Source organism: Salvelinus fontinalis, chromosome 1 (assembly GCF_029448725.1).
Source record: "Salvelinus fontinalis isolate EN_2023a chromosome 1, ASM2944872v1, whole genome shotgun sequence".
Taxonomy (NCBI): Eukaryota; Metazoa; Chordata; class Actinopteri; order Salmoniformes; family Salmonidae; genus Salvelinus; species Salvelinus fontinalis.
Window position 1 is genome coordinate 79319295 of NC_074665.1, and position 15562 is coordinate 79334856.

At 40.8% G+C, this 15562-nt stretch overlaps 1 protein-coding gene across 1 annotated transcript in view; it reads right to left on the reverse strand.

The window, feature by feature from the left end:
- Positions 1–15562, reverse strand: part of LOC129862455 (protein shisa-9-like) — a 97441-nt gene that overhangs the window by 26763 nt on the left and 55116 nt on the right. Inside the window, exon 3 of the mRNA XM_055934154.1 lies at positions 234–352. Coding sequence (XP_055790129.1) covers positions 234–352 — 119 coding nt within the window. The remainder of the gene's footprint in view (positions 1–233; positions 353–15562) is intronic.

Genomic DNA, 15562 nt, shown 5'->3' on the forward strand with positions numbered 1-15562 from the left:
TGGTCTGGCTACTTTAGTTGCTAGAGAAGAGAAGGGGCTGTTGGGTGTTCCTGTCAGGCCAAAGTACAGTAAGAGAAACCAGCTCGCGTCCTCCAATGAGAGAGAGGGGCCTCTGGTTAAAACAGCTCTGGCTGGGTTTGTTTTTCTTCAGAGGAACAAAGAGAAACCCTCAGCTTCGTTGATTCGTAGGGAGTGTGTTAGCATGTGTCTGTGTGCTGAGTAGCTGTGCTTACCGCTGCGGCTCCGTAGCATCCTAGCTGAGACTCCGTTGGTTCTGATAGGGGGGTTGGTGATTGTACTTTCCACTGAGCTCACCTCTCCTCCGGGTTGTTTCATAAGCTCTGTTATGGTCCTGTAGATGGACAAACAAACATTACAGTTAGACTTCAGTCATTTAGAATGACTCTCTACATGTATGTGGATTTAAGGAGGAACAACATGAGCAGGGATTGAAACAGCAATTCTGCGGTTACAGGCAATCGACCCAAGCACTAAACCTAAACTTCTGGGCCAATGACTCCTCATAGCGCCCCATCGTTAGCCACTGTGCGTGGCTGTAGGCTTAGTCAAAGCCAAAAATAAGGGCAGCAACACTGCAGGGGAACATGGTAGAAAGTGATGGGAGCCAGAGAATTGGGCTGAATGTGTGACAACATAATCTGCAGAGAGAAAGAGTGAGAGTAACACTGAAAATAGGCCATTTTAATTGCGTGTAATCTTATAAGACACACACTGTCACAGTCACAAATACCCCCAAACACACTGTCACGTCATTGAGTTGTGTGTAAGGGAACACACTGCTGTAGTGACAGACATTGTGTGTGTGTGTGTGTGTGTGTGTGTGTGTGTGTGTGTGTGTGTGTGTGTGTGTGTGTGTGTGTGTGTGTGTGTGTGTGTGTGTGTGTGTGTGTGTGTGTGTGTGTGTGTGTGTGTGTGTTAGGGACCCAGGCCTCAGGAGGTGTGGGGGGCCAGGGCTGTCCTCTCCTGGGAGGGCTTTCCTGAACAAATAGACCTTCCCCTGGGCTGTGGTTCAGTGTACAGTACATTGTGTGCCAGGAATGTGTCTAAATGTTGGGAGGGTGCTAGGGTGTAAAATGCCCTCCCTAGCTGAGCAGAGCAGAATGGGGATCAGCTGAGGGAGATATGTACACTTAAAAAAAGGGTTCTTCAGCTGTCCCCATAGGAGAACCAGGTAGAACCCTCTCTAGAAAGGGTTTGACATGGAACCCAAAAGGATTCTTCTCCCTGCAACCAAAAAGGGTACTCCTTTTAAAGAACACTTTTTTTCAGCCAATGGGTTCTAGGTAGCATTGTTTTTTCAAAGAGTATATTATATGGGCAGAGATATGTATCATATGGGGAGAGATATGTATCGTATAGGGAGAGAGAGATGTATCATATGAAGAGAGAGATGTATCATGTGGAGAGATGTTTCATGTGGAGAGAGAGATGTATCATGTGAGGAGAAAGATGTATCATATGGAGAGAGATATGTCTCATATGGGGAGAGATATGTCTCATATGGGGAGAGATATGTATCATATGGGGAGAGATATGTATCATATGGGGAGAAATATGTATCATATGGGGAGAAATATGTATCATATGGGGAGAGATATGTATCATGGGGAGAGATATGTATCATATGGGGAGAGAGATGTATCATATGGAGAGATATGTATCATGTGGAGAGAGAGATGTATCATGTGGGGAGAGATATGTATCATGTGGGGAGAGATATGTATCATATGGGGAGAGATATGTATCATGTGGAGAGAGAGATGTATCATGGGGAGAGATATGTATCATATGGGGAGAGAGATGTATCATATGGGGAGAGATATGTATCATGTGGAGAGAGAGATGTATCATATGGGGAGAGATATGTATCATGTGGAGAGAGATGTATCATATGAAGAGAGCGATGTATCATGTGGAGAGAGATGTATCATATGGAGAGAGATGTATCATATGGAGAGATATGTATCATGTGGAGAGAGATGTATCATATGAAGACAGCGATGTATCATATGGAGAGATATGTATCATATGGGGAGAGATATGTATCATATGGGGAGAGAGATGTATCATATGGGGAGAGAGATGTATCATATAGGGAGAGATATGTATCATATGGGGAGAGATATGTCTCATATGGGGAAAGATATGTATCATATGGGGAGAGATATGTATCATATGGGGAGAGATATGTATCATGTGGAGGGATATGTATCATGGGGAGAGATATGTATCATATGGGGAGAGATATGTATCATGTGGGGAGAGAGAGATGTATCATGTGGAGAGATATGTTTCATATGGGGAGAGATATGTTTCATATGGGGAGAGATATGTATCATATGGGGAGAGATATGTATCATGTGGGGAGAGATATGTATCATGTGGGGAGATATGTTTCATATGGGGAGAGATATGTTTCATATGGGGAGAGATATGTATCATGTGGGGAGAGATATGTTTCATGTGGGGAGAGATATGTTTCATATGGGGAGAGATATGTATCATATGGGGAGAGATATGTATCATGTGGGGAGAGATATGAATCATGTGGGGAGATATGTTTCATATGGGGAGAGATATGTTTCATATGGGGAGAGATATGTATCATATGGGGAGAGATATGTATCATGTGGGGAGAGATATGTATCATGTGGGGAGAGAGATGTATCATGTGGGGAGAGAGATGTATCACGTGGGGAGAGATATGTATCGTATGGGGAGAGATATGTATCATATGTGGAGAGATATGTATCATATGGGGAGAGAGAGATGTATCATGTGGGGAGAGAGAGATGTATCATGTGGGGAGAGAGAGATGTATCATGGGGAGAGATATGTATCATATGGGGAGAGAGAGATGTATCGTGTGGTGAGAGAGAGATGTATCATGGGGAGAGATATGTATCATATGGGGAGAGAGAGATGTATCATGTGGGGAGAGAGAGATGTATCATGGGGAGAGAGATGTATCATATGGGGAGAGATATGTATCGTATGGGGAGATATGTATCATATGGGGAGAGATATGTATCGTATGGGGAAAGATATGTGTCATGGGGAGAGAGATGTATCGTATGGGGAGAGATATGTATCGTATGGGGAGAGAGATGTATCATGGGGAGAGATATGTATCATGTGGAGAGAGAAATGTATCATATGGGGAGAGATATGTATCATATGGGGAGAGAGATGTATCATGGGGAGAGATATGTATCATGTGGAGAGAGAGATGTATCATATGGGGAGAGATATGTGTCATGTGGAGCGAGAGATGTATCATATGGGGAGAGATATGTATCATATGTGGAGAGATATGTATCATATGTGGAGAGATATGTATCATATGGGGAGAGATATGTATCATATGGGGAGAGATATGTATCATATGGGGAGAGAGATGTATCATATGTGGAGAGATATGTATCATGTGGAGAGAGAGATGTATCATATGGGGAGAGATATGTATCATATGTGGAGAGATATGTATCATATGGGGAGAGATATGTATCATATGGGGAGAGATATGTATCATATGGGGAGAGAGATGTATCATATGTGGAGAGATATGTATCATGTGGAGAGAGAGATGTATCATATGGGGAGAGATATGTATCATATGTGGAGAGATATGTATCATATGGGGAGAGATATGTATCATATGGGGAGAGATATGTATCATATGGTGAGAGATATGTATCATGTGGGGAGAGAGATGTATCATATGGGGAGAGAGATGTATCATGGGGAGAGATATGTCTCATATGGGGAGAGATATGTCTCATATGGGGAAAGATATGTCTCATATGGGGAGAGATATGTCTTATATGGGGAGAGATATGTATCATGGGGAGAGATATGTATCATATGGGGAGAGATATGTATCATGTGGGGAGAGAGATGTATCATATGGGGAGAGAGATGTATCATGGGGAGAGATATGTCTCATATGGGGAGAGATATGTCTCATATGGGGAAAGATATGTCTCATATGGGGAGAGATATGTCTTATATGGGGAGAGATATGTATCATGGGGAGAGATATGTATCATATGGGGAGAGAGATGTATCATATGTGGAGAGATATGTATCATGTGGGGAGAGAGATGTATCATATGGGGAGAGAGATGTCTTATAAGGGGAGAGATATGTATCATATGGGGAGAGAGATGTATCATATGTGGAGAGATATGTATCATATGGGGAGAGATATGTATCATATGGGGAGAGAGATGTATCATATGTGGAGAGATATGTATCATATGTGGAGAGATATGTATCATATGTGGAGAGATATGTATCATATGGGGAGAGATATGTATCATGTGGAGAGAGAGATGTATCATATGGGGAGAGATATGTATCATGTGGGGAGAGAGATGTATCATATGGGGAGAGAGATATGTATCATATGGGGAGAGATATGTATCATGTGGAGAGAGAGATGTATCATATGTGGAGAGATATGTATCATATGTGGAGAGATATGTATCATATGTGGAGAGATATGTATCATATGGGGAGAGATATGTATCATGTGGAGAGAGAGATGTATCATATGGGGAGAGATATGTATCATGTGGGGAGAGAGATGTATCATATGGGGAGAGAGATATGTATCATATGGGGAGAGATATGTATCATGTGGAGAGAGAGATGTATCATATGGGGAGAGAGATGTATCATATGGGGAGAGAGATGTATCATATGTGGAGAGATATGTGTCATATGTGGAGAGATATGTATCATATGGGGAGAGAGAGATGTATCATGTGGGGAGAGATATGTATCATTTGGGGAGAGATATGTATCATATGGGGAGAGATATGTATCATGTGGAGAGAGAGATGTATCATATGGGGAGAGAGATGTATCATATGGGGAGAGAGATGTATCATATGTGGAGAGATATGTATCATATGTGGAGAGATATGTATCATATGGGGAGAGATATGTATCATGTGGAGAGAGAGATGTATCATATGGGGAGAGATATGTATCATATGGGGAGAGATATGTATCATATGGGGAGAGATATGTATCATATGGGGAGAGATATGTATCATGTGGAGAGATATGTATCATGTGGAGAGAGAGATGTATCATATGTGGAGAGAAAGATGTATCATATGGGGAGAGAGATGTATCATATGGGGAGAGATATGTATCATGTGGAGAGAGAGATGTATCATATAGGGAGAGAGATGTATCATATGGGGAGAGATATGTATCATATGGGGAGAGAAATGTATCATATGGGGAGAGATATGTGTCATATGGGGAGAGATATGTATCATGTGGAGAGAGAGATGTATCATATGTGGAGAGAGAGATGTATCATATGGGGAGAGATATGTATCATATGTGGAGAGATATGTGTCATATGTGGAGAGATATGTATCATATGGGGAGAGATATGTATCAAATGGAGAGATATGTATCATATGGGGAGAGATATGTATCATGTGGGGAAAGATATGTATCATATGGGGAGAGATATGTATCATGTGGAGGGATATGTATCATGGGGAGAGATATGTATCATATGGGGAGAGATATGTATCATATGGGGAGAGAGATGTATCATATGGGGAGAGAGATGTATCATATAGGGAGAGATATGTATCATATGGGGAGAGATATGTCTCATATGGGGAAAGATATGTATCATATGGGGAGAGATATGTATCATATGGGGAGAGATATGTATCATGTGGAGGGATATGTATCATGGGGAGAGATATGTATCATATGGGGAGAGATATGTATCATGTGGGGAGAGAGAGATGTATCATGTGGAGAGATATGTTTCATATGGGGAGAGATATGTTTCATATGGGGAGAGATATGTATCATATGGGGAGAGATATGTATCATGTGGGGAGAGATATGTATCATGTGGGGAGATATGTTTCATATGGGGAGAGATATGTATCATGTGGGGAGAGATATGTTTCATGTGGGGAGAGATATGTTTCATATGGGGAGAGATATGTATCATATGGGGAGAGATATGTATCATGTGGGGAGAGATATGTATCATGTGGGGAGATATGTTTCATATGGGGAGAGATATGTTTCATATGGGGAGAGATATGTATCCTATGGGGAGAGATATGTATCATGTGGGGAGAGATATGTATCATGTGGGGAGAGAGATGTATCATGTGGGGAGAGAGATGTATCACGTGGGGAGAGATATGTATCGTATGGGGAGAGATATGTATCATATGTGGAGAGATATGTATCATATGGGGAGAGAGAGATGTATCATGTGGGGAGAGAGAGATGTATCATGTGGGGAGAGAGAGATGTATCATGGGGAGAGATATGTATCATATGGGGAGAGAGAGATGTATCGTGTGGTGAGAGAGAGATGTATCATGGGGAGAGATATGTATCATATGGGGAGAGAGAGATGTATCATGTGGGGAGAGAGAGATGTATCATATGGGGAGAGATATGTATCGTATGGGGAGATATGTATCATATGGGGAGAGATATGTATCGTATGGGGAAAGATATGTGTCATGGGGAGAGAGATGTATCGTATGGGGAGAGATATGTATCGTATGGGGAGAGAGATGTATCATGGGGAGAGATATGTATCATGTGGAGAGAGAAATGTATCATATGGGGAGAGATATGTATCATATGGGGAGAGAGATGTATCATGGGGAGAGATATGTATCATGTGGAGAGAGATATGTATCATATGTGGAGAGATATGTATCATATGGGGAGAGAGAGATGTATCATGTGGGGAGAGAGAGATGTATCATGTGGGGAGAGAGAGATGTATCATGGGGAGAGATATGTATCATATGGGGAGAGAGAGATGTATCGTGTGGTGAGAGAGAGATGTATCATGGGGAGAGATATGTATCATATGGGGAGAGAGAGATGTATCATGTGGGGAGAGAGAGATGTATCATGGGGAGAGAGATGTATCATATGGGGAGAGATATGTATCGTATGGGGAGATATGTATCATATGGGGAGAGATATGTATCGTATGGGGAAAGATATGTGTCATGGGGAGAGAGATGTATCGTATGGGGAGAGATATGTATCGTATGGGGAGAGAGAAATGTATCATATGGGGAGAGATATGTATCATATGGGGAGAGAGATGTATCATGGGGAGAGATATGTATCATGTGGAGAGAGAGATGTATCATATGGGGAGAGATATGTATCATGTGGAGAGAGATGTATCATATGAAGAGAGCGATGTATCATGTGGAGAGAGATGTATCATATGGAGAGAGATGTATCATATGGAGAGATATGTATCATGTGGAGAGAGATGTATCATATGAAGACAGCGATTTATCATATGGAGAGATATGTATCATATGGGGAGAGATATGTATCATATGGGGAGAGAGATGTATCATATGGGGAGAGAGATGTATCATATAGGGAGAGATATGTATCATATGGGGAGAGATATGTCTCATATGGGGAAAGATATGTATCATATGGGGAGAGATATGTATCATATGGGGAGAGATATGTATCATGTGGAGGGATATGTATCATGGGGAGAGATATGTATCATATGGGGAGAGATATGTATCATGTGGGGAGAGAGAGATGTATCATGTGGAGAGATATGTTTCATATGGGGAGAGATATGTTTCATATGGGGAGAGATATGTATCATATGGGGAGAGATATGTATCATGTGGGGAGAGATATGTATCATGTGGGGAGATATGTTTCATATGGGGAGAGATATGTTTCATATGGGGAGAGATATGTATCATGTGGGGAGAGATATGTTTCATATGGGGAGAGATATGTATCATATGGGGAGAGAGAGATGTATCATGTGGGGAGAGAGAGATGTATCATGTGGGGAGAGAGAGATGTATCATGGGGAGAGATATGTATCATATGGGGAGAGAGAGATGTATCGTGTGGTGAGAGAGAGATGTATCATGGGGAGAGATATGTATCATATGGGGAGAGAGAGATGTATCATGTGGGGAGAGAGAGATGTATCATGGGGAGAGAGATGTATCATATGGGGAGAGATATGTATCGTATGGGGAGATATGTATCATATGGGGAGAGATATGTATCGTATGGGGAAAGATATGTGTCATGGGGAGAGAGATGTATCGTATGGGGAGAGATATGTATCGTATGGGGAGAGAGATGTATCATGGGGAGAGATATGTATCATGTGGAGAGAGAAATGTATCATATGGGGAGAGATATGTATCATATGGGGAGAGAGATGTATCATGGGGAGAGATATGTATCATGTGGAGAGAGAGATGTATCATATGGGGAGAGATATGTATCATGTGGAGAGAGATGTATCATATGAAGAGAGCGATGTATCATGTGGAGAGAGATGTATCATATGGAGAGAGATGTATCATATGGAGAGATATGTATCATGTGGAGAGAGATGTATCATATGAAGACAGCGATGTATCATATGGAGAGATATGTATCATATGGGGAGAGATATGTATCATATGGGGAGAGAGATGTATCATATGGGGAGAGAGATGTATCATATAGGGAGAGATATGTATCATATGGGGAGAGATATGTCTCATATGGGGAAAGATATGTATCATATGGGGAGAGATATGTATCATATGGGGAGAGATATGTATCATGTGGAGGGATATGTATCATGGGGAGAGATATGTATCATATGGGGAGAGATATGTATCATGTGGGGAGAGAGAGATGTATCATGTGGAGAGATATGTTTCATATGGGGAGAGATATGTTTCATATGGGGAGAGATATGTATCATATGGGGAGAGATATGTATCATGTGGGGAGAGATATGTATCATGTGGGGAGATATGTTTCATATGGGGAGAGATATGTTTCATATGGGGAGAGATATGTATCATGTGGGGAGAGATATGTTTCATATGGGGAGAGATATGTATCATATGGGGAGAGATATGTATCATGTGGGGAGAGATATGTATCATGTGGGGAGATATGTTTCGTATGGGGAGAGATATGTTTCATATGGGGAGAGATATGTATCATATGGGGAGAGATATGTATCATGTGGGGAGAGATATGTATCATGTGGGGAGAGAGATGTATCATGTGGGGAGAGAGATGTATCACGTGGGGAGAGATATGTATCGTATGGGGAGAGATATGTATCATATGTGGAGAGATATGTATCATATGGGGAGAGAGAGTGTATCATGTGTGGAGAGAGAGATGTATCATGTGGGGAGAGAGAGATGTATCATGGGGAGAGATATGTATCATATGGGGAGAGAGAGATGTATCGTGTGGTGAGAGAGAGATGTATCATGGGGAGAGATATGTATCATATGGGGAGAGAGAGATGTATCATGTGGGGAGAGAGAGATGTATCATGGGGAGAGAGATGTATCATATGGGGAGAGATATGTATCGTATGGGGAGATATGTATCATATGGGGAGAGATATGTATCGTATGGGGAAAGATATGTGTCATGGGGAGAGAGATGTATCGTATGGGGAGAGATATGTATCGTATGGGGAGAGATGTATCATGGGGAGAGATATGTATCATGTGGAGAGAGAAATGTATCATATGGGGAGAGATATGTATCATATGGGGAGAGAGATGTATCATGGGGAGAGATATGTATCATGTGGAGAGAGAGATGTATCATGTGGGGAGAGAGATGTATCATGTGGGGAGAGAGATGTATCATATGGGGAGAGATATGTGTCATGTGGAGAGAGAGATGTATCATATGGGGAGAGATATGTATCATATGTGGAGAGATATGTATCATATGGGGAGAGATATGTATCATATGGGGAGAGATATGTATCATATGGGGAGAGATATGTATCATGTGGGGAGAGAGATGTATCATATGGGGAGAGAGATGTATCATGGGGAGAGATATGTCTCATATGGGGAGAGATATGTCTCATATGGGGAAAGATATGTCTCATATGGGGAGAGATATGTCTTATATGGGGAGAGATATGTATCATGGGGAGAGATATGTATCATATGGGGAGAGAGATGTATCATATGTGGAGAGATATGTATCATGTGGGGAGAGAGATGTATCATATGGGGAGAGAGATGTCTTATAAGGGGAGAGATATGTATCATATGGGGAGAGAGATGTATCATATGTGGAGAGATATGTATCATATGGGGAGAGATATGTATCATATGGGGAGAGAGATGTATCATATGTGGAGAGATATGTATCATATGTGGAGAGATATGTATCATATGTGGAGAGATATGTATCATATGGGGAGAGATATGTATCATGTGGTGAGAGAGATGTATCATATGGGGAGAGATATGTATCATGTGGGGAGAGAGATGTATCATATGGGGAGAGAGATATGTATCATATGGGGAGAGATATGTATCATGTGGAGAGAGAGATGTATCATATGTGGAGAGATATGTATCATATGTGGAGAGATATGTATCATATGGGGAGAGATATGTATCATGTGGAGAGAGAGATGTATCATATGGGGAGAGATATGTATCATGTGGGGAGAGAGATGTATCATATGGGGAGAGAGATATGTATCATATGGGGAGAGATATGTATCATGTGGGGAGAGAGATGTATCATGTGGAGAGAGATGTATCATGTGGAGAGAGATATGTATCATATGGGGAGAGAGAGATGTATCATGTGGGGAGAGATATGTATCATTTGGGGAGAGATATGTATCATATGGGGAGAGATATGTATCATGTGGAGAGAGAGATGTATCATATGGGGAGAGAGATGTATCATATGGGGAGAGATATGTATCATATGGGGAGAGAGATGTATCATATGTGGAGAGATATGTATCATATGTGGAGAGATATGTATCATATGGGGAGAGATATGTATCATGTGGAGAGAGAGATGTATCATATGGGGAGAGATATGTATCATATGGGGAGAGATATGTATCATATGGGGAGAGATATGTATCATATGGGGAGAGATATGTATCATGTGGAGAGATATGTATCATGTGGAGAGAGAGATGTATCATATGTGGAGAGAAAGATGTATCATATGGGGAGAGAGATGTATCATATGGGGAGAGATATGTATCATGTGGAGTATCATATGGGGAGAGAGATGTATCATATGGGGAGAGATATGTATCATATGGGGAGAGATATGTATCATATGGGGAGAGATATGTATCATATGGGGAGAGATATGTATCATGTGGAGAGATATGTATCATGTGGAGAGAGAGATGTATCATATGTGGAGAGAGAGATGTATCATATGGGGAGAGAGATGTATCATATGGGGAGAGAGATGTATCATATGGGGAGAGAGATGTATCATATGGGGAGAGATATGTATCATATGGGGAGAGATATGTATCATATGGGGAGAGAGATGTATCATATGGGGAGAGAGATGTATCAAATGTGGAGAGATATGTATCATATGTGGAGAGATATGTATCATATGCGGAGAGATATGTATCATATGGGGAGAGATATGTATCATATGGAGAGATATGTATCATATGGGGAGAGATATGTATCATGTGGGGAAAGATATGTATCATATGGGGAGAGATATGTATCATATGGAGAGATATGTATCATATGGAGAGAGATATGTATCATGTGGGGAAAGATATGTATCATATGGGGAGAGATATGTATCATATGGGGAGAGATATGTATCATGTGGACAGATATGTATCATGTGGACAGATATGTATCATATGGGGAGAGATATGTATCATGTGGAGAGAGAGATGTATCATATGGGGAGAGAGATGTATCATATGGGGAGAGATATGTATCATATGGGGAGAGAGATGTATCATATGGGGAGAGATATGTATCATGTGGGGAGAGAGATGTATCATGTGGGGAGAGAGATGTATCATGTGGGGAGAGAGATGTATCATGTGGAGAGAGATATGTATCATATGGGGAGAGAGATGTATCATATGTGGAGAGATATTTATCATATGGGGAGAGATATGTATCATGTGGAGAGAGAGATGTATCATATGGGGAGAGAGATGTATCATATGGGGAGAGATATGTATCATATGGGGAGAGATATGTATCATATGGGGAGAGATATGTATCATATGGGGAGAGATATGTATCATGTGGAGAGAGATGTATCATATGTGGAGAGAGAGATGTATCATATGGGGAGAGAGATGTATCATATGTGGAGAGATATGTATCATATGGGGAGAGATATGTATCATATGGGGAGAGAGATGTATCATATGTGGAGAGATATTTATCATATGTGGAGAGATATGTATCATATGTGGAGAGATATGTATCATATGGGGAGAGATATGTATCATGTGGAGAGAGAGATGTATCATATGGGGAGAGATATGTATCATGTGGGGAGAGAGATGTATCATATGGGGAGAGAGATATGTATCATATGGGGAGAGATATGTATCATGTGGAGAGAGAGATGTATCATATGTGGAGAGATATGTATCATATGTGGAGAGATATGTATCATATGTGGAGAGATATGTATCATATGGGGAGAGATATGTATCATGTGGAGAGAGAGATGTATCATATGGGGAGAGATATGTATCATGTGGGGAGAGAGATGTATCATATGGGGAGAGAGATATGTATCATATGGGGAGAGATATGTATCATGTGGGGAGAGAGATGTATCATGTGGAGAGAGATGTATCATGTGGAGAGAGATATGTATCATATGGGGAGAGAGAGATGTATCATGTGGGGAGAGATATGTATCATTTGGGGAGAGATATGTTTCATATGGGGAGAGATATGTATCATGTGGAGAGAGAGATGTATCATATGGGGAGAGAGATGTATCATATGGGGAGAGATATGTATCATATGGGGAGAGAGATGTATCATATGTGGAGAGATATGTATCATATGTGGAGAGATATGTATCATATGGGGAGAGATATGTATCATGTGGAGAGAGAGATGTATCATATGGGGAGAGATATGTCTCATATGGGGAGAGATATGTATCATATGGGGAGAGATATGTATCATATGGGGAGAGATATGTATCATGTGGAGAGATATGTATCATGTGGAGAGAGAGATGTATCATATGTGGAGAGAAAGATGTATCATATGGGGAGAGAGATGTATCATATGGGGAGAGATATGTATCATGTGGAGAGAGAGATGTATCATATGGGGAGAGAGATGTATCATATGGGGAGAGATATGTATCATATGGGGAGAGATATGTATCATATGGGGAGAGATATGTATCATATGGGGAGAGATATGTATCATGTGGAGAGATATGTATCATGTGGAGAGAGAGATGTATCATATGTGGAGAGAGAGATGTATCATATGGGGAGAGAGATGTATCATATGGGGAGAGAGATGTATCATATGGGGAGAGAGATGTATCATATGGGGAGAGATATGTATCATATGGGGAGAGATATGTATCATATGGGGAGAGAGATGTATCATATGGGGAGAGAGATGTATCAAATGTGGAGAGATATGTATCATATGTGGAGAGATATGTATCATATGGGGAGAGATATGTATCATATGGAGAGATATGTATCATATGGGGAGAGATATGTATCATGTGGGAAAAGATATGTATCATATGGGGAGAGATATGTATCATATGGAGAGATATGTATCATATGGAGAGAGATATGTATCATGTGGGGAAAGATATGTATCATATGGGGAGAGATATGTATCATATGGGGAGAGATATGTATCATGTGGACAGATATGTATCATGTGGACAGATATGTATCATATGGGGAGAGATATGTATCATGTGGAGAGAGAGATGTATCATATGGGGAGAGAGATGTATCATATGGGGAGAGATATGTATCATATGGGGAGAGAGATGTATCATATGGGGAGAGATATGTATCATGTGGGGAGAGAGATGTATCATGTGGGGAGAGAGATGTATCATGTGGGGAGAGAGATGTATCATGTGGAGAGAGATATGTATCATATGGGGAGAGAGATGTATCATATGTGGAGAGAGATGTATCATATGTGGAGAGAGATGTATCATATGGGGAGAGAGATGTATCATATGGGGAGAGAGATGTATCATGTGGGGAGAGAGATGTATCACGTGGGGAGAGAGATGTATCACGTGGGGAGAGATATGTATAATTTGGGGAGAGATATGTATCATATGGGGAGAGATATGTATCATGTGGAGAGAGAGATGTATCATATGGGGAGAGAGATGTATCATATGTGGAGAGATATTTATCATATGGGGAGAGATATGTATCATGTGGAGAGAGAGATGTATCATATGGGGAGAGAGATGTATCATATGGGGAGAGATATGTATCATATGGGGAGAGATATGTATCATATGGGGAGAGATATGTATCATATGGGGAGAGATATGTATCATGTGGAGAGAGATGTATCATATGTGGAGAGAGAGATGTATCATATGGGGAGAGAGATGTATCATATGTGGAGAGATATGTATCATATGGGGAGAGATATGTATCATATGGGGAGAGAGATGTATCATATGTGGAGAGATATTTATCATATGTGGAGAGATATGTATCATATGTGGAGAGATATGTATCATATGGGGAGAGATATGTATCATGTGGAGAGAGAGATGTATCATATGGGGAGAGATATGTATCATGTGGGGAGAGAGATGTATCATATGGGGAGAGAGATATGTATCATATGGGGAGAGATATGTATCATGTGGAGAGAGAGATGTATCATATGTGGAGAGATATGTATCATATGTGGAGAGATATGTATCATATGTGGAGAGATATGTATCATATGGGGAGAGATATGTATCATGTGGAGAGAGAGATGTATCATATGGGGAGAGATATGTATCATGTGGGGAGAGAGATGTATCATATGGGGAGAGAGATATGTATCATATGGGGAGAGATATGTATCATGTGGGGAGAGAGATGTATCATGTGGAGAGAGATGTATCATGTGGAGAGAGATATGTATCATATGGGGAGAGAGAGATGTATCATGTGGGGAGAGATATGTATCATTTGGGGAGAGATATGTTTCATATGGGGAGAGATATGTATCATGTGGAGAGAGAGATGTATCATATGGGGAGAGAGATGTATCATATGGGGAGAGATATGTATCATATGGGGAGAGAGATGTATCATATGTGGAGAGATATGTATCATATGTGGAGAGATATGTATCATATGGGGAGAGATATGTATCATGTGGAGAGAGAGATGTATCATATGGGGAGAGATATGTCTCATATGGGGAGAGATATGTATCATATGGGGAGAGATATGTATCATATGGGGAGAGATATGTATCATGTGGAGAGATATGTATCATGTGGAGAGAGAGATGTATCATATGTGGAGAGAAAGATGTATCATATGGGGAGAGAGATGTATCATATGGGGAGAGATATGTATCATGTGGAGAGAGAGATGTATCATATGGGGAGAGAGATGTATCATATGGGGAGAGATATGTATCATATGGGGAGAGATATGTATCATATGGGGAGAGATATGTATCAT